Source organism: Carcharhinus amblyrhynchos, chromosome 15, assembly GCF_965287045.1.
Source record: "Carcharhinus amblyrhynchos chromosome 15, sCarAmb.v2.hapA, whole genome shotgun sequence".
Lineage (NCBI taxonomy): Eukaryota > Metazoa > Chordata > Chondrichthyes > Carcharhiniformes > Carcharhinidae > Carcharhinus > Carcharhinus amblyrhynchos.
The window spans coordinates 11,381,998-11,405,005 of NC_137338.1; the positions used below are offsets into that span (position 1 = coordinate 11,381,998).

At 44.3% G+C, this 23,008-nt stretch overlaps 1 protein-coding gene across 1 annotated transcript in view; it reads right to left on the reverse strand.

The window, feature by feature from the left end:
* Nucleotides 1-23,008, reverse strand: part of LOC145353510 (uncharacterized) — a 97,800-nt gene that overhangs the window by 31,795 nt on the left and 42,997 nt on the right. The window contains exons 3-5 of the mRNA XM_080204319.1: nucleotides 11,876-12,172; nucleotides 6,605-6,700; nucleotides 4,942-5,199 (exon numbers count right to left, since the gene is read on the reverse strand). Of these exons, the coding sequence (XP_080060445.1) occupies nucleotides 4,942-5,199; nucleotides 6,605-6,700; nucleotides 11,876-12,172 (651 nt within the window). The remainder of the gene's footprint in view (nucleotides 1-4,941; nucleotides 5,200-6,604; nucleotides 6,701-11,875; nucleotides 12,173-23,008) is intronic.

Sequence of the window (23,008 nt, forward strand, 5' to 3'; positions counted from 1 at the left end):
CTTCAACCCCACTACAAGCGGCTTACCTTTGCCACTGCTTACATATGAACATATAGAAACAGGCAAACTAGCCGCTGGAGTACGCCATTTGGCCTTCCGAGCTCGCTCTGCCTTTCAATAAGATCCTGACCAAACTGACTGTTACTTCAACTCCACATTCTGCCTACACTCCGATAGATTCTTGACTAACAAGGGAGTCAGAGATTATCAACCTCTACAATAAAAAATATTCAATAACCCTGCCTTCACCAGTCTCTGGAGAACAGCATTCCAAAGACTCAACACCCTCTGAGAGGAAACGCTTCTTCTCATCTCCATCTTCAATTGGCGACTCCTTATTTTTCAGCTGTGCTCCAGTCTCTCCCACAAGAGGAAACAACCTCACAGAATCTACCTTGTCAGGAGCTTCTGCTTTTCGATTGATGAGATCAAAGAACAAAGAATAAAAAACAAAGAAAATTACAGCACAGGAACAGGCCCTTCGGCCTGCAATCCTGCACTGACCATACTGCCCAACTGAACTGAAACCCACTACCCTTCCAGGGAACATATCCCCCATTCTCATTCTTTTCATGTATTTGTCAAGGCACCCCTTAAAAGTCACTATCGTATCTGCTTCCACGACATCTCCCACCAGCAAGTTCCAGGCCTGTTCCTGTGCTTTACCCTCTGTGTAAAAAAATTTGCCTCGTCCATCTCCTTTAAACCTTGCCCCTCGCACCTTAAACCTACGCCCTCTAGTAATTGACTCTTCCGCCCTGGAAAGAAACTTCTGACTATCCACTCAGTCCATCCCCATTATAATCTTGTAGACTTCTATCAGGTCGCCCCTCAATCTCTGTCGTTCCAGTGAGAACAAACCAAGTTTCTCCAACCTCTCTTCATAGCTAATGCTTTCCATACCAGACAACATCCTGGGTAAATCTTTTCTGTGCCCTCTCCAAAGCCCCCACCTCTCAATCTTTTAGATTCCAATGGATCCAGGCCCAACCTGTCCAACCTTCCCTCTTAAGGTAACGCCCTCACCCTCCCAGACATTGGCTGAGTTTTGACTTTGCATTTTCATTCTTGATTTCCATTCCTCTTAACCTTCCCTTCTTTCTGCATTGACCTTCGCCTCAAAAATCCCTTTCAAGTTCAAAGCTACAAATTTTGGTTCATAAAGTTTCCACAAGTGTTATAAACAGGACCAGTTGCAGACAGCAACCAGATCAGACAAGTATCTTCCTCTTGGAAGAGGGCCCAAACCAGTTTGTAACATCCCACTCTGCAGTCTGACTGGGGAGGTACTGTCACATTTCGTGGGATTGGAATGACTGCGATCCAACTTCTTATCCATTAAAGCTTCTTGACATTGTGGAGTTTTATATTATCTGGATCTCATAAGGGATGGAGTGCCCCTGTATTGTACAGTGTGATTGTATACCCCACCTTGTCCCTGGATATTCACTGTCCCACCCAGCAGAAAATGGCCTCAGCTATTTCTCAAAACACACACAAGAAGCAAAGTCTGAATGAATTTGAAAGGTTGATTCAAATGGCAGGGAATCAAGCCTCCTGATATGGACCATCAGCAATCGTTCAAACTACGAAGAGGCAAATGAAGAGGGAACACATGGGTGCCACTCAACTTGGGATATGAAAGCTTGAAAACTGTGGAGTGAAACATGGTCAATGTTATATATAGAAAGACCACATCATTGAAATTTTATAAAGGAATCTTAGGCCAAGGAAGGTCCCATCAGCATTATTTTACATAGGAACATGCCAACCTTGGATCCCCCGCTGGCACTCAGCTCTCACTCGTAGTTCCTCGTAGCTGTTTGCATGTGACAGCAGCCACACCTGGAGCAATGGCTTCGGCAAGCCAGCTAAATCAGGTGAGGGTAGCTGACAGGTCTCAACCCTCGGTGAGATAGGGAGACATCTATCCCAGCATGTGCAGACAGACTCCGGCGGATTGAGCGGACGAGGCCAATGGAAGGTCCAACGGTCAAGAAGGTGGTCTCTGCAAGCATGCGAAGAGCAGGACTAGACACAGAAGACGTCCTAGTCATCCACTATGCCTAGTCCCATCTCCAGCCGCCTCGATTTTTGTCTTGCCACTGGATCCAGATGGGAATTGGGAAGACAGAGTGAGGCTGACACTGTGCAATTCTCCCTCACTTTAATCCAAATCAAGCACTTCTCTCGATACCATATGATGTTGAGGTCCTCATCGACGACGATGGACGAACAACAACAACATAGGAGCATAGGAATTAGGAGTGAGAGTTGGCAATTCAACACTTTGAACTCGCTCTGCCTTTCTATAAGATCATGGCTGATTTTCATCTCATCCTGACCCCAATTCCCTGCCTTTTCTCCATAGCTCTTTATCCTGCTTTTGATCAAATATTTATCTATTTCTCTCTTGAATCCACTGATCAATTCTGCATCCACTGCATTCTGGGGCAGTGAGTTCCATAAATTAACAGACCTCTGTGAGATGGAGCTGCTCCTTATCTCTTGAACCTCCCCCCTCTTGATCTACAACCATGACCTCTTGTCCCAGACTGTTCTAGAAGGAGAAACATTTGGTTAACAGTTACTTTATCAATCCCATTGAATATTTTATATATCTCAATCAAGTGCCCCTTAATTTTTCTGTACTCCAGCGAGTACAAGCCCAAGCTACTCAACCATTCCTCAAACAACAGCCCCTTCAAACCTAGAATCAATCTAGTGAACAGCTTCTGAACTGCCTCCAGTGCCACCACATCCTTCCTCAAAGAAGGTGACCAAAATTGAACACAATATACTCCAAGTGTAGTTTCACCAATGCCTTATACAATTGTAACAGCACTTCTCTACTTTTATACACGAGACATTTTGCAATAAATGGCAAGATTCCATTTGCCTTCCTTACAACATTCTGCATCTGCATATCCACTTACTGAGACTCACGCACAATGACAGCCAGATCCCTCTGCACAAATGCCTTTTGAATCTGTTTCCCATTTAAATAGTAATTTGCCCTTTTGTTTTTCCAGTCAAAATGGATAACCTCTCAATTATCCACACTAAATGCCATCTGCCAGATTCTAGCCCATTCCCCTAGCCTGTCAATATCCATTTGTAAACATTTTATTTCCTCATCACAGCCTGCTTTCTCACCTGTTTCCATGTCATCAGCAAATTTCGCTATGTTATACTCTGTCCCTGCTTGCAGATCATTGATATCAATTGTAAATGGTTGAGGCTCGAGAACAAAATCCTGCGGGACACCACTAGTTACAGATTACCAACTGGAGAGGGACTCATTTATCCCAACTCTCTGCTTTCTATCAGTCAGCCTTCTCGATTAGTCTCTTCTGTGACACTTTATCAAATGCCTTCTGGAAGTCCACATAGATCACACCCAGAGGATCCCCATTATCTAACTTGCTGGTTACATCTTCAAAGAGCTCTACCAGGTTTGTCAAACAAGACTTGCCCTTCACAAAGCTGTGCTGACATTGGTAAATTGAGTTTTGCTTTTCCAGATACTCAGTCACCTCCTCTTCCTTAATGATTGACTCCAGCAACTTTCCCACCACAGAGGTCAAGCTGATTAATCTACAGTTTCTTACTTTTTGCCTTCCTCCTTTTTTGAATAAGGGTGTCACATTAGCGTATTTCCAGTCCATTGGTGTCTTCCCAGAATCCAAGGGGTTTTCGAATATCATAACTAATGCATCCACTGCTGTCACGTCCTTTAACACCCTAGGGTCGAGGCCAAGTCCCATGAACTTACCTGCATTTAAACCCTTCAGTTTACTGAGTACTTTCTCCCTTTCTCTTTGCCTCCTCTTTCCAATAGAATGAACCCCCAGAGGATGAACAGTTTGGAGAACCATTGGTTTGTAGGGTATGAGGTCAGTCAGAGGAAAGCTCAGATTACCATGACATCACTGACAAGAAACATCACAACATATAAGCAGGAGGAGGCCTTTTGGCCCTTCGAGCCTGCTCTGGCAATTATCTTAGAACCCGACAGTGCAGAAAGAGGGCCTTTGGCCCATTGAGTCTGCACCAGCCACAATCCCACCCAGGCCCTACTCCCATATCCCTACATATTGTTACCTGCTAATCCCTCTAACCTACGCATCTTAGGGCACTAAGGGGCAATTTTAACATGGCCAATCAACCTAACCCACACATCTTTGGACTGTGGGAGGAAACCAGAGCACCCAGAGGAAACCCACGCAGACACGAGGAGAATATGCAGACTCCACACAGACAGTGACCCGAGCCGGGAATTGAACCCAGGTCCCTGGAGCTGTGAAGCAGCAGTGCTAACCACTGTGCTACCCTGGAACCCATGGCCTGATCATGGCTGATTTTCAAATTCAGTATCCTGATCCCTCTTTCCCCTCATATCCCTTGATCCCTTTAGCCCCAAGAGCTATATCTAATTCCTTCTTGAAATCACACAATGTTTTGGCCTCAACTACTTTCTGTGGCAGTGAATCCCGAAGCCTTCACCGCTCTCTAGGTGAAGAATTTTCTCCTCAACTCAGCCCTAAAATGTTTATCCCCTTATCCTCAAACTACGATCCCTAATTCAGGGCTCCCCCACCAGTGGGAACATTCTTTCTGAACCTACCCTGCCTAACCCTGTTAGAATTTTATAAGTTTCTAAGAGATCCCATCTCACTCTTCCAAACTCCAGTGAACACAATCCTGCCCAATCTAGTCTCTCCTCATATGACAGACCTGCCATCCCAGCAATCAACCTTTGCTGAACTCCCTCCATAGCAAGGACATCCTTCCTCAGAAAAAAGGGGCAAAAACGGCTGGGATTAGCTGATGGAGTGAGTGGCAAATCCTTTTTTTTTCGCATTTTGTAAGGATAAGCCAGGTATAAATCAGGAAAGCGAGTCACGTTTTGTTATTCAGATCCTAATTCCGAAGACTTACTTGTCCGGATTTTTCTCACTATTGTCTGTTCTTGTTTGCAAGTTTTCACCGATACAACAACTCGATATTCGACATCAGGAAGAAGGTGCCTGAATACTGCCTTTTTTGCGACAGTTGTAAAGGTCATCTCTTTAACGTTAGCACGGAAGAGGGTGACTTCATAACGAGATAAGCTCAATTCCCCATTCACGTTCCAGGAAATTGAAATTTCTTCACTCCTCACACGAATCAAATTAATACGAACGAACCTGATTGGAACTGAGAAGCATAAACATTTATTTACGAATGAGCATTTGTTGACTTCTTACTTTGAAAAGAAAGATTTCGATTCACTTGTTAGCTTAAAACATTCCTGCAAATGATCTAAATTGCTTCACACGATTTTTCATTGTCGTGCCTAGAGCAATGGAGGTAAATCATAGCGACCCCACAGTGCAGAAGGAAGCCATCTGGCCCATCAAGTCTGCACCGACAGCTATCCCACCCAGGCCCTATCCTCGTAACCTCACACCTCTCCCCCAACCCCTCTAATCCCTCTTAACCCACCCATCCCAGGGCACAAAGGGTGTGTGAGCAGCACAGTGGTCAGCACTGCTGCCTCACAACGCCAGGGACCCAGGTTCGATTCCCGGCTTGGGTCATTGTCTGTGTGGAGTCTGCACATTCTCCCCATGTCTGGTTTCCTCTGGTTTCTTACCACAGTCCAAAGACGTGCTTGTTAGGTAAATTGGCCATGCTAAATTCTCCCTCAGTGTACCCAAACAGACACCAGAGTGTGGCGAGTTGGGGATTTTGCCAGTAATTTCATCGCAGTGTGTATGCAAGCCTACTTGCGACTAATAAATAAACTTTAAACTTTGCATGGCCAATGCATCTCACCTGCACTTCTTTGGACTGTGGAAGGAAACTAGAGCACCAGGAGGAAACCCACGCAGACATGGGGAGAATGTGCAAACTCCACGCAGACAGTGACCCAAGCTGGGCATCGAACCCAGGTCCCTGGAACTGTGAGGCAGCAGTGCTAACCATGGTGCCACTGTGATGGATGTATTGGGCAGAGCAAGATTCCATGTAAAGAATGGGAAATGAATATGATTTTCTCGTTGAGGAGAAAATACTGGCAAGGACATAGGGGAGCTTTAAGTTAAAGTTTATTTAGTAGTCACACACAGGCTCTCTTAAGACTTATATTAACTGGAGCACGCCCCCAGTCCAAAAGACATCTGGTTAGTTGAATTGGCCATGCTAAATTCTCCCTCAGTGTACCCGAACAGGCGCCGGAGTGTGGCGACTAGGGGATTTTTACAGTAAATTCATTGCAGTGTTAACGTAAGCCTACTTATGACATTAATAAATAAACTTCAACTTTAAACTTAACTTGGCTGGAATTTTCTGGCTGTTCATGCCTGCAGAATCCTTCAGTCCCGCTGCGGTGAACAGAGATATGGCTGAGCACCAAAAGTTCCATCCTCGCTGGCAGCTGTGGCAGTGCACGAACGGCCAGAAAAGTCCGAACTTTAATTCATATGAACGTCCTTAGAATATTGACGCTTCCCCCCCCCGCCACTGGGGCACAGGCATTAATATCACAGCGAGAAAACCTCTTCTTGCAAACAATGAAAAGAAATGATACATTGACTGTGCTAGCAGTTATGTCACTTACCACAGGCAGCCAAAGAAGTCGCGGTAGTTTTGGTCGTGGTAATAGTGGAAGATGCAGTTGTAGGCGGCATGGTGGTTAATGTTGTAGTTTCTGGTGTGGTGTTTAGTGTTGTAGCTTCTGGGATGGAAGTTAGTGTTGTAGTTCCTGGTGTGGTGGACAGTGTTGTAGATTTTGGTGCGGAGGTTAGTGCTGTAGTTTCTGGTGTGGAGGTTAGTGTTGTGGTTTCTGGTGCAGTAGTTAGTGCTGTAGTTTTTGGTGTGGATTTTAGTTTTGGAGTTTCTGGTGTGGAGGTTAGTGCTGTAGTTTTTGGTGTGGATTTTAGTTTTGGAGTTTCTGGTGTGGAGGTTAGTGTTGTAGTTTTTGGTGTGGATTTTAGTTTTGTAGTTTCTGGTGTGGAGGTTAGTGTTGTAGTTTTTGGTGTGGATTTTAGTTTTGTAGTTTCTGGTGTGGAGGTTAGTGCTGTAGTTTCTGGTGTGGATTTTAGTTTTGTAGTTTCTGGTGTGGAGGTTAGTGTTGTAGTTTTTGGTGTGGATTTTAGTTTTGTAGTTTCTGGTGTGGAGGTTAGTGTTGGAGTTTCAGGTGTCATGATTCGTGTGGTAATTTTTGGTGTGGTGTTTAGTGTTGTAGTTTCTGGTGTGGAGGTTAGTGTTGTAGCTTCCAGAGTAGAGGTTAGTGCTGTAGATTCTGGAGTGGTGGTTAGTGTTGTGGTTTCTGGTGCAGTAGTTAGAGCTGTAGTTTCTGGTGTGGATTTTAGTTTTGTAGTTTCTGGTGTGGAGGTTAGTGTTGTAGTTTTTGGTGTGGAGGTTAGTGTTGTAGTTTCTGGTGCAGTGGTTAGTGTTGTACTTTCTGTTGTGGTGTTTAGTGTTGTTATTTCTGGTGTGGAGGTTAGTGTTGTAGTTTCTGGTGTGGAGGTTAGTGTTGTAGTTTCTGGTGTGGAGGTTAGTGTTGTAGTTTCTGGTGTGGAGGTTAGTGTTGTAGTTTCTGGTGTGGAGGTTAGTGTTGCAGTGTCTGGTGTGGTGCTTAGTGTTGTAGTTTCTGTTGTGTTTTTTAGTGTTGTTATTTCTTGTGTGGAGGTTAGTGTTGTCGTGTCTGGTGCAGTGGTTAGTGTTGTAGTTTCTGTTGTGGTGTTCAGTGTTGTAGTTTCTAATGTGGAGGTTAGTGTTGTATTTTCTGGTGTGGACGTTAATGCTGTAGTTTCTGGTGTGGAAGTTAGTGTTGTAGTGTCTGGTGTGGAGGTTAGTGTTGTAGTGTCTGGTGTGGTGCTTCGTGTTGTAGTTTCTCCTGTGGAGATTAGTGTTGTAGTTTTTGGTGTGGAGGTTAGTGTTGTTGTTTCTCCTGTGGAGGTTAATGTTGTACTTTCTGTTGTGGTGTTTCGTGTTGTAGTTTCTGTTGTGGTGTTTAGTGTTGTTTTTTCCCGTGTGGAGGTTAGTGTTGTAGTTTCTGTTGTGGAGGTTAGTGTTGTAGTGTCTGGTGTGGAGGTTACTGTTGTAGTGTCTGGTGTGGTGCTTAGTGTTGTACTTTCTGTTGTGGTGTTTAGTGTTGTAGTTTCTCCTGTGGAGGTTAGTGTTGTAGTTTCTGGTGCAGTGGTTAGTGTTGTAGTTTCTGGTGAGGAGGTTAGTGTTGCAGTGTCTGGTGTGGTGCTTAGTGATGTACTATCTGTTGTGGTGTTTCGTGTTGTCGTTTCTCGTGTGGAGGTTAGTGTTTTCGTTTCTGGTGTGGAGGTTAGTGTTGTAGTTTCTGGTGCAGTGGTTAGTGTTGTAGTTTCTGTTGTGGTGTTTAGTGTTGTAGTTTCTTGTGTGGAGGTTAGTGTTGTAGTTTCTGGTGTGGAGGTTAGTGTTTTCGTTTCCGGTGTGGAGGTTAGTGTTATAGTTTCTGGTGCAGTGGTTAGTGTTGTAGTTTCTGTTGTGGTGTTTAGTGTTGTAGTTTCTTGTGTGGAGGTTAGTGTTGTAGTTTCTGGTGCAGTGGTTAGTGTTGTAGTTTCTGTTGTGGTGTTTAGTGTTGTAGTTTCTTGTGTGGAGGTTAGTGTTGTAGTTTCTGGTGCAGTGGTTAGTGTTGTAGTTTCTGTTGTGGTGTTTAGTGTTGTAGTGTCTGGTGTGGAGTTTATTGTTGTTTGTCGTGTGGAGGTTAGTGTTGTAGTTTCTGGTGTGGAGGTTAACGTTGTAGTTTCTGGTGTGGAGGTTAGTGTTGTAGTTTCTGGTGCAGTGGTTAGTGTTGTAGTTTCTGGTGCGGAGGTTAGTGTTGCAGTGTCTGGTGTGGTGCTTAGTGTTGTACTTTCTGTTGTGGTGTTTCGTGCTGTACTTTCACGTGTGGAGGTTAGTGTTGTAGTTTCTCGTGTGGAGGTTAGTGTTGTAGTTTTTGGTGTGGAGGTTAGTGTTGTAGTTTCTGGTGTGGAGGTTAGTGTTGTAGATTCTGGTGTGGAGGTTAGTGTCGTATTTTCTGGTGCGGAGGTTAGTGTTGTTGTTTCTCCTGTGAAGGTTAGTGTTGTATTTTCTGGTGTGGTGCTTAGTGTTGTATTTTCTGTTGTGGTGTTTAGTGTTGTATTTTCTGGTGTGGAGGTTAGTGTTGTAGTGTCTGGTGTGGTGGTTAGTGTTGTAGCTTCTGTTGTGGTGTTTAGTGTTGTTGTTTCCCGTGTGGAGGTTAGTATTGTAGTTTCTGTTGTGGTGTTTAGTGTTGTCGTTTCTGGTGTGGAGGTTAGTGTTGTCTTTTCTGGTGTGGAGGTTAGTGTTGTCTTTTCTGGTGTGGAGGTTAGTGTTGTCGTTTCTGGTGTGGAGGTTAGTGTTGTCGTTTCTGGTGTGGTGTTTAGTGTTGTAGTTTCTGGTGCAGTGGTTAGTGTTGTAGTTTCTGTTGTGGTGTTTAGTGTTGTCGTTTCTGGTGTGGAGGTTAGTGTTGTCGTTTCTGGTGTGGAGGTTCGTGTTGTAGTTTCTGGTGTGGAGGTTCGTGTTGTAGTTTCTGTTGTGGTGTTTAGTTGTGTAGTTTCTGGTGTGGAGGTTAGTGTTGCAGTTTCTGGTGTGGAGGTTAGTGTTGCAGTTTCTGGTGTGGAGGTTAGTGTTGTCGTGTCTGGTGTGGTGCTTAGTGTTGTAGTTTCTGTTGTGGTGTTTAGTGTTGTAGTTTCTGGTGCAGTGGTTAGTGTTGTAGTTTCTGTTGTGGTGTTTAGTGTTGTAGTTTCTGGTGCAGTGGTTAGTGTTGTAGTTTCTGGTGTGGAGGTTAGTGTTGTAGTGTCTGGTGTGGTGCTTAGTGTTGTAGTTTCTGGTGTGGAGGTTAGTGTTGCAGTTTCTGGTGTGGAGGTTAGTGTTGCAGTTTCTGGTGTGGAGGTTAGTGTTGTCGTTTCTGGTGTGGAGGTTAGTGTTGTAGTTTCTGGTGTGATGCTTAGTGTTGTACCTTCTGTTGTGGTGTTTAGTGTTGTTGTTTCTGGTGTGGAGGTTAGTGTTGTATTTTCTGGTGTGGTGCTTAGTGTTGTACTTTCTGGTGTGGAGGTTAGTGTTGTAGTTTCTGGTGTGGAGGTTAGTGTTGTAGTTTCTGGTGTGGAGGTTAGTGTTGGAGTTTCTGGTGTGGTGTTTAGTGTTGTCGTTTCTGGTGTGGAGGTTAGTGTTGTACTTTCTGTTGTGGAGGTTAGTGTTGTAGTGTCTGTTGTGGTGTTTAGTGTTGTTGTTTCTTTTGTGGAGGTTAGTGTTGTTGTTTCTGGTGTGGAGGTTAGTGTTGCAGTGTCTGGTGTGGTGCTTAGTGTTGTACTTTCTGTTGTGGTGTTTAGTGTTGTAGTTTCTGGTGCAGTGGTTAGTGTTGTGTTTTCTGGTGTGGAGGTTAGTGTTGTAGTTTCTGGTGTGGAGGTTAGTGTTGTAGTTTCTGTTGTGGTGTTTAGTGTTGTAGTTTCTGGTGCAGTGGTTAGTGTTGTAGTTTCTGTTGTGGTGTTCAGTGTTGTAGTTTCTGATGTGGAGGTTAGTGTTGTAGTGTCTGGTGTGGTGCTTAGTGTTGTACTTTCTGTTGTGGTGTTTCGTGTAGTACTTTCACGTGTGGAGGTTAGTGTTATAGTTTCTCGTGTGGATGTTAGTGTTGTAGTTTTTGGTGTGGATGTTAGTGTTGTTGTTTCTCCTGTGGAGGTTCGTGTTGTAGTGTCTGGTGTGGTGCTTAGTGTTGTAGTTTCTGTTGTGGTGTTTAGTGTTGTAGTTTCTGGTGCAGTGGTTAGTGTTGTAGTTTCTGGTGAGGAGGTTACTGTTGCAGTGTCTGGTGTGGTGCTTAGTGTTGTACTATCTGTTGTGGTGTTTCGTGTTGTCGTTTCTCGTGTGGAGGTTAGTGTTTTCGTTTCCGGTGTGGAGGTTAGTGTTGTAGTTTCTGGTGCAGTGTTTAGTGTTGTAGTGTCTGGTGCAGTGTTTAGTGTTGTAGTTTCTGGTGCAGTGGTTAGTGTTGTAGTTTCTGGTGCAGTGGTTAGTGTTGTAGTTTCTGGTGCAGTGGTTAGTGTTGTAGTTTCTGTTGTGGTGTTCAGTGTTGCAGTTTCTCCTGTGGAGGTTAGTGTTGTTTTTTCTGGTGTGGTGCGTAGTGTTGTAGTTTGTGTTGTGGTGTTTCGTGTTGTAGTTTCAGTTGTGGTGTTTAGTGTTGTTGTTTCCCGTGTGGAGGTTAGTGTTGCAGATTCTGGTGTGGAGGTTAGTATTGTAGTTTCTGTTGTGGAGTTTAGTGTTGTATTTTCTGGTGTGGAGGTTAGTGTTGTCGTGTCTGGTGTGGTGCTTAGTGTTGTAGTTTCTGTTGTGGTGTTTAGTGTTGTAGTTTCTGGTGCAGTGGTTAGTGTTGTAGTTTCTGGTGTGGAGGTTAGTGTTGTCGTGTCTGGTGTGGTGCTTAGTGTTGTAGTTTCTGTTGTGGTGTTTAGTGTTGTAGTTTCTGGTGCAGTGGTTAGTGTTGTAGTTTCTGGTGTGGTGCTTAGTGTTGTAGTTTCTGTTGTGGTGTTCAGTGTTGTAGTTTCTGATGTGGAGGTTAGTGTTGTAGTGTCTGGTGTGGTATTTAGTGTTGTTTTTTGTCGTGTGGAGGTTAGTGTTGTAGTTTCTGGTGTGGAGGTTAGTATTGTATTTTCTGGTGTGGACGTTAATGCTGTAGTGTCTGGTGTGGTGCTTCGTGTTGTAGTTTCTGGTGTGGAGGTTAGTGTTGTATTTTCTGGTGTGGAGGTTAGTGTTGTAGTTTCTGGTGCAGTGGTTAGTGTTGTAGTTTCTGGTGCGGAGGTTAGTGTTGCAGTGTCTGTTGTGGTGCTTACCGTTGTTGTTTCCCGTGTGGAGGTTAGTGTTGTAGTTTCTGGTGTGGAGGTTAGTGTTGTAGTTTCTGTTGTGGTGCTTAGTGTTGTAGTTTCTGGTGTGGAGGTTAGTGTTGTAGTTTCTGGTGTGGAGGTTAGTGTTGTAGTTTCTGGTGTGGAGGTTAGTGTTGTAGTTTCTGTTGTGGTGCTTAGTGTTGTAGTTTCTGGTGTGGAGGTTAGTGTTGTACTTTCTGGTGTGGAGGTTAGTGTTGTAGTTTCTGGTGTGGAGGTTAGTGTTGTAGTTTCTGGTGTGGAGGTTAGTGTTGTAGTTTCTGGTGTGGAGGTTAGTGTTGTAGTTTCTGGTGTGGAGGTTAGTGTTGTAGTTTCTGGTGTGGAGGTTAGTGTTGTAGTTTCTGGTGCAGTGGTTAGTGTTGTAGTTTCTGGTGCAGTGGTTAGTGTTGTAGTTTCTGGTGCAGTGGTTAGTGTTGTAGTTTCTGGTGCAGTGCTTCGAGTTGTAGTTTCTGGTGCAGTGGTTAGTGTTGTAGTTTCTGGTGCAGTGGTTAGTGTTGTAGTTTCTGGTGCAGTGGTTAGTGTTGTAGTTTCTGGTGCAGTGGTTAGTGTTGTAGTTTCTGGTGTGGTGCTTAGTGTTGTAGTGTCTGGTGTGGTGCTTAGTGTTGTAGTGTCTGGTGTGGAGTTTATTGTTGTTGTTTGTCGTGTGGAAGTTAGTGTTGTAGTTTCTGGTGTGGAGGTTATCGTTGTAGTTTCTGGTGTAGAGGTTAGTGTTGTAGTGTCAGGTGTGGTGCTTCGTGTTGTAGTTTGTCCTGTGGAGGTTAGTATTGTGTTTGCTGGTGTGGAGGTTAGTGTTGTAATTTCTGGTGCGGAGGTTAGTGTTGTAGTTTCTGTTGTGGTGTTTCGTGTTGTTCTTTCACGTGTGGAGGTTAGAGTTGTCGTTTCTGGCGTGGAGGTTAGTGTTGAAGTTTCTGGTGTGGAGGTTAGTGTTGTAGTTTCTGACGTGGAGGTTAGTGTTGTAGTTTCTGGTGTGGAGGTTAGTGTTGTAGTGTCTGGTGCAGTGTTTAGTGTTGTAGTTTCTGGTGTGGAGGTTAGTGTTGTAGTTTCTGGTGTGGAGGTTAGTGTTGTAGTGTCTGGTGCAGTGTTTAGTGTTGTAGTTTCTGGTGTGGAGGTTAGTGTTGTAGTTTCTGGTGTGGAGGTTAGTGTTGTAGTTTCTGGTGCAGTGGTGAGTGTTGTAATTTCTGTTGTGGTGTTTCGTGTTGTAGTTTCTGTTGTGGTGTTTATTGTTGTTGTTTCCCGTGTGGAGGTTAGTGTTGTAGTTTCTGGTGTGGAGGTTAGTGTTGTAGTTTCTGGTGTGGATATTCGTGTTGTAGTGTCTGGTGTGGTGCTTAGTGTTGTAGTTTCTAGTGCAGTGGTTACTGTTGTAGTTTCTGGTGCAGTGGTTAGTGTTGTAGTTTCTGGTGAAGTGGTTAGTGTTGTAGTTTCTGGTGCAGTGCTTAGCGTTGTAGTTTCTGGTGCAGTGGTTAGTGTTGTAGTTTCTGGTGTGGTGCTTAGTGTTGTAGTTTCTGTTGTGGTGTTTAGTGTTGTAGTTTCTGTTGTGGTGTTTAGTGTTGTAGTTTCTGTTGTGGTGTTTAGTGTTGTAGTTTCTGTTGTGGTGTTTAGTGTTGTAGTTTCTCCTGTGGAGGTTAGTGTTGTAGTTTCTGGTGCAGTGCTTAGTGTTGTAGTTTCTGGTGTGGAGGTTAGTGTTGTAGTTTCTGGTGCGGAGGTTAGTGTTGCAGTGTCTGGTGTGGTGCTTAGTGTTGTACTTTCTGTTCTGGTGTTTCGTGTTGTCGTTTCTCGTGTGGAGGTTAGTGTTTTCGTTTCCGGTGTGGAGGTTAGTGTTGTAGTTTCTGGTGCAGTGTTTAGTGTTGTAGTTTCTGGTGCAGTGGTTAGTGTTGTAGTTTCTGGTGCAGTGGTTAGTGTTGTAGTTTCTGTTGTGGTGTTCAGTGTTGCAGTTTCTCCTGTGGAGGTTAGTGTTGTTTTTTCTGGTGTGGTGCTTAGTGTTGTAGTTTGTGTTGTGGTGTTTCGTGTTGTAGTTTCTGTTGTGGTGTTTAGTGTTGTATTTTCTGGTGTGGAGGTTAGTGTTGTAGTGTCTGGTGTGGTGCTTAGTGTTGTAGTGTCTGGTGTGGTGCTTAGTGTTGTAGTGTCTGGTGTGGAGTTTATTGTTGTTGTTTGTCGTGTGGAAGTTAGTGTTGTAGTTTCTGGTGTAGAGGTTAGTGTTGTAGTGTCAGGTGTGGTGCTTCGTGTTGTAGTTTGTCCTGTGGAGGTTAGTATTGTGTTTGCTGGTGTGGAGGTTAGTGTTGTAATTTCTGGTGCGGAGGTTAGTGTTGTAGTTTCTGTTGTGGTGTTTCGTGTTGTTCTTTCACGTGTGGAGGTTAGAGTTGTCGTTTCTGGCGTGGAGGTTAGTGTTGTCGTTTCTGGTGCAGTGGTTAGTGTTGTAGTTTCTGGTGCAGTGGTTAGTGTTGTAGTTTCTGACGTGGAGGTTAGTGTTGTAGTTTCTGGTGTGGAGGTTAGTGTTGTAGTTTCTGGTGTGGAGGTTAGTGTTGTAGTGTCTGGTGCAGTGTTTAGTGTTGTAGTTTCTGGTGTGGAGGTTAGTGTTGTAGTTTCTGGTGCAGTGGTTAGTGTTGTAGTTTCTGGTGCAGTGGTTAGTGTTGTAATTTCTGTTGTGGTGTTTCGTGTTGTAGTTTCTGTTGTGGTGTTTATTGTTGTTGTTTCCCGTGTGGAGGTTAGTGTTGTAGTTTCTGGTGTGGAGGTTAGTGTTGTAGTTTCTGGTGTGGATATTCGTGTTGTAGTGTCTGGTGTGGTGCTTAGTGTTGTAGTTTCTAGTGCAGTGGTTACTGTTGTAGTTTCTGGTGCAGTGGTTAGTGTTGTAGTTTCTGGTGCAGTGGTTAGTGTTGTAGTTTCTGGTGCAGTGCTTAGCGTTGTAGTTTCTGGTGCGGTGGTTAGTGTTGTAGATTCTGGTGTGGTGCTTAGTGTTGTAGTTTCTGTTGTGGTGTTTAGCGTTGTAGTTTCTGTTGTGGTGTTTAGTGTTGTAGTTTCTGTTGTGGTGTTTAGTGTTGTAGTTTCTGTTGTGGTGTTTAGTGTTGTAGTTTCTCCTGTGGAGGTTAGTGTTGTAGTTTCTGGTGCAGTGCTTAGTGTTGTAGTTTCTGGTGTGGAGGTTAGTGTTGTAGTTTCTGGTGCGGAGGTTAGTGTTGCAGTGTCTGGTGTGGTGCTTAGTGTTGTACTATCTGTTGTGGTGTTTCGTGTTGTCGTTTCTCGTGTGGAGGTTAGTGTTTTCGTTTCCGGTGTGGAGGTTAGTGTTGTAGTTTCTGGTGCAGTGTTTAGTGTTGTAGTTTCTGGTGCAGTGGTTAGAGTTGTAGTTTCTGTAGTGGTGTTCAGTGTTGCAGTTTCTCCTGTGGAGGTTAGTGTTGTTTTTTCTGGTGTGGTGCGTTGTGTTGTAGTTTCTGTTGTGGAGGTTAGTGTTGTAGTTTCTGGTGTGGTGCTTAGTGTTGTAGTTTGTGTTGTGGTGTTTCGTGTTGTAGTGTTTCGTGTTGTAGTTTCTGTTGTGGTGTTTAGTGTTGTATTTTCTGGTGTGGAGGTTAGTGTTGTAGTGTCTGGTGTGGAGGTTAGTGTTGCAGTTTCTGGTGCAGTGGTTAGTGTTGTAGTTTCTGGTGTGGTGCTTCGTGTTGTAGTTTCCGGTGTGGAGGTTAGTGTTGTAGTTTCTGGTGTGGAGGTTAGTGTTGCAGTTTCTGGTGCAGTGGTTAGTGTTGTAGTTTCTGGTGTGGAGGTTAGTGTTGTCGTGTCTGGTGTGGTGCTTAGTGTTGTAGTTTCTGTTGTGGTGTTTAGTGTTGTAGTTTCTGGTGCAGTGGTTAGTGTTGTAGTTTCTGGTGTGGTGCTTAGTGTTGTAGTTTCTGTTGTGGTGTTCAGTGTTGTAGTTTCTGATGTGGAGGTTAGTGTTGTAGTTTCTGGTGTGGAGGTTAGTATTGTATTTTCTGGTGTGGACGTTAATGCTGTAGTTTCTGGTGCGGAGGTTAGTGTTGCAGTGTCTGGTGTGGTGCTTAGTGTTGTAGTTTCTGGTGTGGAGGTTAGTGTTGTAGTTTCTGGTGTGGCGGTTAGTGTTGTAGTTTCTGGTGCAGTGGTTAGTGTTGTAGTTTCTGGTGCGGAGGTTAGTGTTGTAGTTTCTGGTGCAGTGGTTAGTGTTGTAGTTTCTGGTGCGGAGGTTAGTGTTGCAGTGTCTGGTGTGGTGCTTAGTGTTGTACTATCTTTTGTGGTGTTTCGTGGTGTCGTTTCTCGTGTGGAGGTTAGTGTTTTCGTTTCCGGTGTGGAGGTTAGTGTTGTAGTTTCTGGTGCAGTGGTTAGTGTTGTAGCTTCTGTTGTGGTGTTTACCGTTGTTGTTTCCCGTGTGGAGGTTAGTGTTGTAGTTTCTGGTGCGGAGGTTAGTGTTGTAGTTTCTGGTGCAGTGGTTATTGTTGTAGTTTCTGGTGCAGTGGTTAGTGTTGTAGTTTCTGGTGTGGAGGTTAGTGTTGTAGTTTCTGGTGCAGTGGTTAGTATTGTGGTTTCTGGTGTGGAGGTTAGTGTTGTCGTGTCTGGTGTGGTGCTTAGCGTTGTAGTTTCTGTTGTGGTGTTTAGTGTTGTAGTTTCTGGTGCAGTGGTTAGTGTTGTAGTTTCTGGTGTGGTGTTTAGTGTTGTAGTTTCTGATGTGGAGGTTAGTGTTGTAGTGTCTGGTGTGGTATTTAGTGTTGTTTTTTGTCGTGTGGAGGTTAGTGTTGTAGTTTCTGGTGCAGTGGTTAGTGTTGTAGCTTCTGTTGTGGTGTTTACCGTTGTTGTTTCCCGTGTGGAGGTTAGTGTTGTATTTTCTGGTGTGGTGGTTAGTGTTGTAGTTTCTGGTGCGGTGCTTAGTGTTGTAGTTTCTGGTGCAGTGCTTAGTGTTGTAGTTTCTGGTGCAGTGCTTAGTGTTGTAGTTTCTGGTGCAGTGCTTAGTGTTGTAGTTTCTGGTGCAGTGCTTAGTGTTGTAGTTTCTGGTGCAGTGGTTAGTGTTGTAGTTTCTGGTGCAGTGGTTAGTGTTGTAGTTTCTGGTGCAGTGGTTAGTGTTGTAGTTTCTGGTGCAGTGCTTAGTGTTGTAGTTTCTGGTGCAGTGGTTAGTGTTGTAGTTTCTGGTGCAGTGCTTAGTGTTGTAGTTTCTGGTGCAGTGCTTAGTGTTGTAGTTTCTGGTGCAGTGCTTAGTGTTGTAGTTTCTGGTGCAGTGGTTAGTGTTGTAGTTTCTGGTGCAGTGGTTAGTGTTGTAGTTTCTGGTGCAGTGGTTAGTGTTGTAGTTTCTGGTGCAGTGCTTAGTGTTGTAGTTTCTGGTGCAGTGGTTAGTGTTGTAGTTTCTGGTGCAGTGGTTAGTGTTGTAGTTTCTGGTGCAGTGCTTAGTGTTGTAGTTTCTGGTGCAGTGGTTAGTGTTGTAGTTTCTGGTGCAGTGGTTAGTGTTGTAGTTTCTGGTGCAGTGCTTAGTGTTGTAGTTTCTGGTGCAGTGCTTAGTGTTGTAGTTTCTGGTGCAGTGCTTAGTGTTGTAGTTTCTGGTGCAGTGCTTAGTGTTGTAGTTTCTGGTGCAGTGCTTAGTGTTGTAGTTTCTGGTGCAGTGCTTAGTGTTGTAGTTTCTGGTGCAGTGCTTAGTGTTGTAGTTTCTGGTGCAGTGCTTAGTGTTGTAGTTTCTGTTGCAGTGTTTAGTGTTGTAGTTTCTGTTGCAGTGGTTAGTGTTGTAGTTTCTGGTGCAGTGCTTAGTGTTGTAGTTTCTGGTGCAGTGCTTAGTGTTGTAGTTTCTGGTGCAGTGCTTAGTGTTGTAGTTTCTGGGGCAGTGCTTAGTGTTGTAGTTTCTGGTGCAGTGCTTAGTGTTGTAGTTTCTGTTGCAGTGTTTAGTGTTGTAGTTTCTGTTGCAGTGGTTAGTGTTGTAGTTTCTGGTGCAGTGGTTAGTGCTGTAGTTTCTGGTGCAGTGGTTAGTGTTGTAGTTTCTGGTGCAGTGGTTAGTGTTGTAGTTTCTGGTGCAGTGGTTAGTGCTGTAGTTTCTGGTGCAGTGGTTAGTGTTGTAGTTTCTGGTGCAGTGCTTAGTGTTGTAGTTTCTGGTGCAGTGGTTAGTGTTGTAGTTTCTGGTGCAGTGGTTAGTGTTGTAGTTTCTGGTGCAGTGGTTAGTGTTGTAGTTTCTGGTGTGGAGGTTAGTGTTGTCGTGTCTGGTGTGGTGCTTAGCGTTGTAGTTTCTGTTGTGGTGTTTAGTGTTGTAGTTTCTGGTGTGGAGGTTAGTGTTGTAGTTTCTGGTGCAGTGGTTAGTGTTGTGGTTTCTGGTGTGGAGGTTAGTGTTGTCGTGTCTGGTGTGGTGCTTAGCGTTGTAGTTTCTGTTGTGGTGTTTAGTGTTGTAGTTTCTGGTGCAGTGGTTAGTGTTGTAGTTTCTGGTGCAGTGGTGAGTGTTGTACTTTCTGTTGTGGTGTTTAGTGTTGTAGTTTCTGGTGTGGAGGTTAGTGTTGTAGTTTCTGATGTGGAGGTTAGTGTTGTAGTGTCTGGTGTGGTATTTAGTTTTGTTTTTTGTCGTGGGGAGGTTAGTGTTGTAGTGTCTGGTGCAGTGGTTAGTGTTGTAGTTTCTGGTGCAGTGCTTAGTGTTGCAGTTTCTGTTGTGGTGTTTAGTGTTGTAGTTTCTGGTGTGGAGGTTAGTGTTGTAGTTTCTGTTGTGGTGTTTAGTGTTGTAGTTTCTGGTGCAGTGGTTAGTGTTGTAGTTACTGGTGTGGTGCTTAGTGTTGTAGTTTCTGGTGTGGAGGTTAGTGTTGTTGTTCCTGGTGTGGTGTTTCGTGTTGTAGTTTCTGTTGTGGTGTTTATTGTTGTTGTTTCCCGTGTGGAGGTTAGTGTTGTAGTTTCTGGTGTGGAGGTTAGTGTTGTAGTTTCTGGTGTGGATATTCGTGTTGTAGTGTCTGGTGCGGTGCTTAGTGTTGTAGTTTCTGGTGCAGTGCTTAGCGTTGTAGTTTCTGGTGCAGTGCTTAGTGTTGTAGTTTCTGGTGCAGTGCTTAGTGTTGTAGTTTCTGGTGCAGTGCTTAGTGTTGTAGTTTCTGGTGCAGTGCTTAGTGTTGTAGTTTCTGGTGCAGTGGTTAGTGTTGTAGTTTCTGGTGCAGTGCTTAGTGTTGTAGTTTCTGGTGCAGTGCTTAGCGTTGTAGTTTCTGGTGCAGTGGTTAGTGTTGTAGTTTCTGGTGCAGTGCTTAGTGTTGTAGTTTCTGGTGCAGTGCTTAGCGTTGTAGTTTCTGGTGCAGTGGTTAGTGTTGTAGTTTCTGGTGCAGTGCTTAGTGTTGTAGTTTCTGGTGCAGTGGTTAGTGTTGTAGTTTCTGGTGCAGTGGTTAGTGTTGTAGTTTCTGGTGCAGTGGTTAGTGTTGTAGTTTCTGGTGCAGTGCTTAGTGTTGTAGTTTCTGGTACAGTGGTTAGTGTTGTAGTTTCTGGTGCAGTGGTTAGTGTTGTAGTGTCTGGTGTGGTGCTTAGTGTTGTAGTGTCTGGTGTGGAGTTTATTGTTGTTGTTTGTCGTGTGGAGGTTAGTGTTGTAGTTTCTGGTGTGGAGGTTAACGTTGTAGTTTCTGGTGTGGAGGTTCGTGTTGTAGTGTCTGGTGTGGTGCTTCGTGTTGTAGTTTCTCCTGTGGAGGTTAGTGTTGTAGTTTCTGGTGTGGAGGTTAGTGTTGCAGTGTCTGGTGTGGTGCTTAGTGTTGTACTTTCTGTTGTGGTGTTTCGTGCTGTACTTTCACGTGTGGAGGTTAGTGTTGTAGTTTTTGGTCTGGAGGTTAGTGTTGTAGTTTTTGGTGTGGAGGTTAGTGTCGTATTTTCTGGTGCGGAGGTTAGTGTTGTAGTTTCTGGTGTGGAAGTTAGTGTTGTAGTTTCTGGTGCAGTGGTTAGTGTTCTGGTTTCTGGTGTGGAGGTTAGTGTTGTAGTTTCTGGTGCAGTGGTTAGTGTTGTGGTTTCTGGTGTGGAGGTTAGTGTTGTCGTGTCTGGTGTGGTGCTTAGCGTTGTATTTTCTGTTGTGGTGTTTAGTGTTGTAGTTTCTGGTGTGGTGCTTCGTGTTGTATTTTCTGTTGTGGTGTTTAGTGTTGTAGTTTCTGGTGCAGTGGTTAGTGTTGTAGTTTCTGGTGTGGAGGTTATTGTTGTAGTTTCTGGTGCAGTGGTTAGTGTTGTAGTTTCTGTTGTGGTGTTCAGTGTTGTAGTTTCTCCTGTGGAGGTTAGTGTTGTAGTTTCTGCTGTGGTGTTTATTGTTGTAGTTTCTGGTGTGGAGGTTAGTGTTGTAGTTTCTGGTGCAGTGGTTAGTGTTGTAGTTTCTGGTGTGGAGATTAGTGTTGCAGTGTCTGGTGTGGTGCTTAGTGTTGTAGTTTGTGTTGTGGTGTTTCGTGTTGTAGTGTTTCGTGTTGTAGTTTCTGTTGTGGTGTTTAGTGTTGTATTTTCTGGTGTGGGGGTTAGTGTTGTAGTGTCTGGTGTGGTGCTTCGTGTTGTAGTTTCTGGTGTGGAGGTTAGTGTTGCAGTTTCTGGTGTGGAGGTTAGTGTTATTGTTTCTGGTGCAGTGGTTAGTGTTGTAGTTTCTGGTGTGGAGGTTAGTGTTGTAGTGTCTGGTGTGGTGCTTATTGTTGTAGTATCCGTTGTGGTGTTTAGTGTTGTTGTTTCTCGTGTGGATGTTAGTGTTGTAGTTTCTGGTGTGGAGGTTAGTGTTGTAGTTTCTGGTGCAGTGGTTAGTGTTGTAGTTTCTGGTGTGGAGATTAGTATTGTAGTGTCTGGTGTGGTGCTTAGTGTTGTAGTTTGTGTTGTGGTGTTTCGTGTTGTAGTGTTTCGTGTTGTAGTGTTTCGTGTTGTAGTGTTTCGTGTTGTAGTGTTTCGTGTTGTAGTGTTTCGTGTTGTAGTGTTTCGTGTTGTAGTGTTTCGTGTTGTAGTGTTTCGTGTTGTAGTGTTTCGTGTTGTAGTGTTTCGTGTTGTAGTGTTTCGTGTTGTAGTGTTTCGTGTTGTAGTTTCTGTTGTGGTGTTTAGTGTTGCAGTTTCTGGTGTGGAGGTTAGTGTTGTGGTGTCTGGTGTGGAGGTTAGTGTTGTAGTTTCTGGTGTGGAGGTTAGTGTTCTAGTTTCTGGTGCAGTGGTTAGTATTGTAGTTTCTGGTGTGGAGTTTAGTGTTGTCGTGTCTAGTGTGGTGCTTAGTGTTGTCGTGTCTGGTGTGGTGTTTAGTGTTGTACTTTCTCCTGTGGAGGTTAGTCTTGTAGTTTCAGGTGTGGAGGTGAGTGTTGTCGTGTCTGGTGTGGTGCTTAGTGTTGTAGTGTCTGGTGCAGTGGTTAGTGTTGTAGTTACTGGTGCAGTGGTTAGTGTTGTAGTTTCTGGTGTGGTGTTTAGTGTTGTAGTTTCTGGTGCAGTGGTTAGTGTTGTAGTTTCTGTTGTGGTGTTTATTGTTGTTGTTTCCCGTGTGGAGGTTAGTGTTGTAGTTTCTGGTGTGGAGGTTAGTGTTGTAGTTTCTGGTGCAGTGCTTAGTGTTGTAGCTTCTGATGTGGTGCTTAGTGTTGTAGTTTCTGGTGTGGAGGTTAGTGTTGTAGTTTCTGGTGCAGTGCTTAGTGTTGTAGCTTCTGATGTGGTGCTTAGTGTTGTAGTTTCTGGTGCAGTGGTTAGTGTTGTAGTTTCTGGTGCAGTGCTTAGTGTTGTAGTTTCTGGTGCAGTGCTTAGTGTTGTAGTTTCTGGTGCAGTGCTTAGTGTTGTAGTTTCTGGTGCAGTGGTTAGTGTTGTAGTTTCTGGTGCAGTGGTTAGTGTTGTAGTTTCTGGTGAAGTGCTTAGTGTTGTAGTTTCTGGTGCAGTGCTTAGTGTTGTAGTTTCTGGTGCAGTGGTTAGTGTTGTAGTTTCTGGTGCAGTGGTTAGTGTTGTAGTTTCTGGTGCAGTGGTTAGTGTTGTAGTTTCTGGTGCAGTGGTTAGTGTTGTAGAGTCTGGTGTGGTACTTGGTGTTGTAGTTTCTGGTACAGTGGTTAGTGTTGTAGAGTCTGGTGTGGTACTTGGTGTTGTAGTTACTGGTGCAGTGGTTAGTGTTGTAGAGTCTGGTGTGGTACTTGGTGTTGTAGTTTCTGGTGCAGTGGTTAGTGTTGTAGTTTCTGGTGTGGAGGTTACTGTTGTCGTGTCTGGTGTGGTGCTTAGTGTTGTAGTGTCTGGTGCAGTGGTTAGTGTTGTAGTTACTGGTGCAGTGGTTAGTGTTGTAGTTTCTGTTGCGGTGTTTAGTGTTGTAGTTTCTGGTGCAGTGGTTAGTGTTGTAGTTTCTGTTGTGGTGTTTATTGTTGTTGTTTCCCGTGTGGAGGTTAGTGTTGTAGTTTCTGGTGCAGTGCTTAGTGTTGTAGCTTCTGGTGTGGTGCTTAGCGTTGTAGTTTCTCGTGTGGAGGTTAGTGTTGTATTTTCTGGTGTGGTGTTTACTGTTGTTGTTTCCCGTGTGGAGGTTAGTGTTGTAGTTTCTGGTGTGGAGGTTAGTGTTGTATTTTCTGGTGTGGAGGTTAGTGTTGTAGAGTCTGGTGTGGTACTTGGTGTTGTAGTGTCTGGTGTGGTGCTTAGTGTTGTAGTTTCTGGTGTGGTGGTTAGTGTTGTAGTTTCTGGTGCAGTGCTTAGTGTTGTAGTTTCTGTTGTGGTGTTTACTGTTGTAGTTTCTGGTGTGGAGGTTAGTGTTGTAGTTTCTGGTGTGGAGGTTAGTGTTGTATTTTCTGGTGTGGAGGTTAGTGTTGTAGTGTCTGGTGTGGTGCTTAGTGTTGTAGTTTCTGGTGTGGTGCTTAGTGTTGGAGTTTCTTTTGTGGTGTTTAGTGTTGTAGTTTCTGGTGCTGTGGTTAGTGTTGTAGTTTCTGGTTTGGAGGTTAGTGTTGTAGTGTCTGGTGTGGTGCTTAGTGTTGGAGTTTCTTTTGTGGTGTTTAGTGTTGTAGTTTCTCGTGTGGAGGGTAGTGTTGTATTTTCTGGTGTGGAGGTTAGTGTTGTAGTGTCTGGTGTGGTGCTTAGTGTTGTAGTTTCTGTTGTGGTGTTTAGTCTTGTAGTTTCTGGTGTGGAGGTTAGTGTTGTACTTTCTGGTGTGGAGGTTAGTGTTGTAGTTTCTGGTGTGGAGGTTAGTGTTGTCGTTTCTGGTGTGGAGGTTAGTGTTGCAGTTTGTGGTGTGGAGGTTAGCGTTGCAGTTTCTGGTGTGGAGGTTA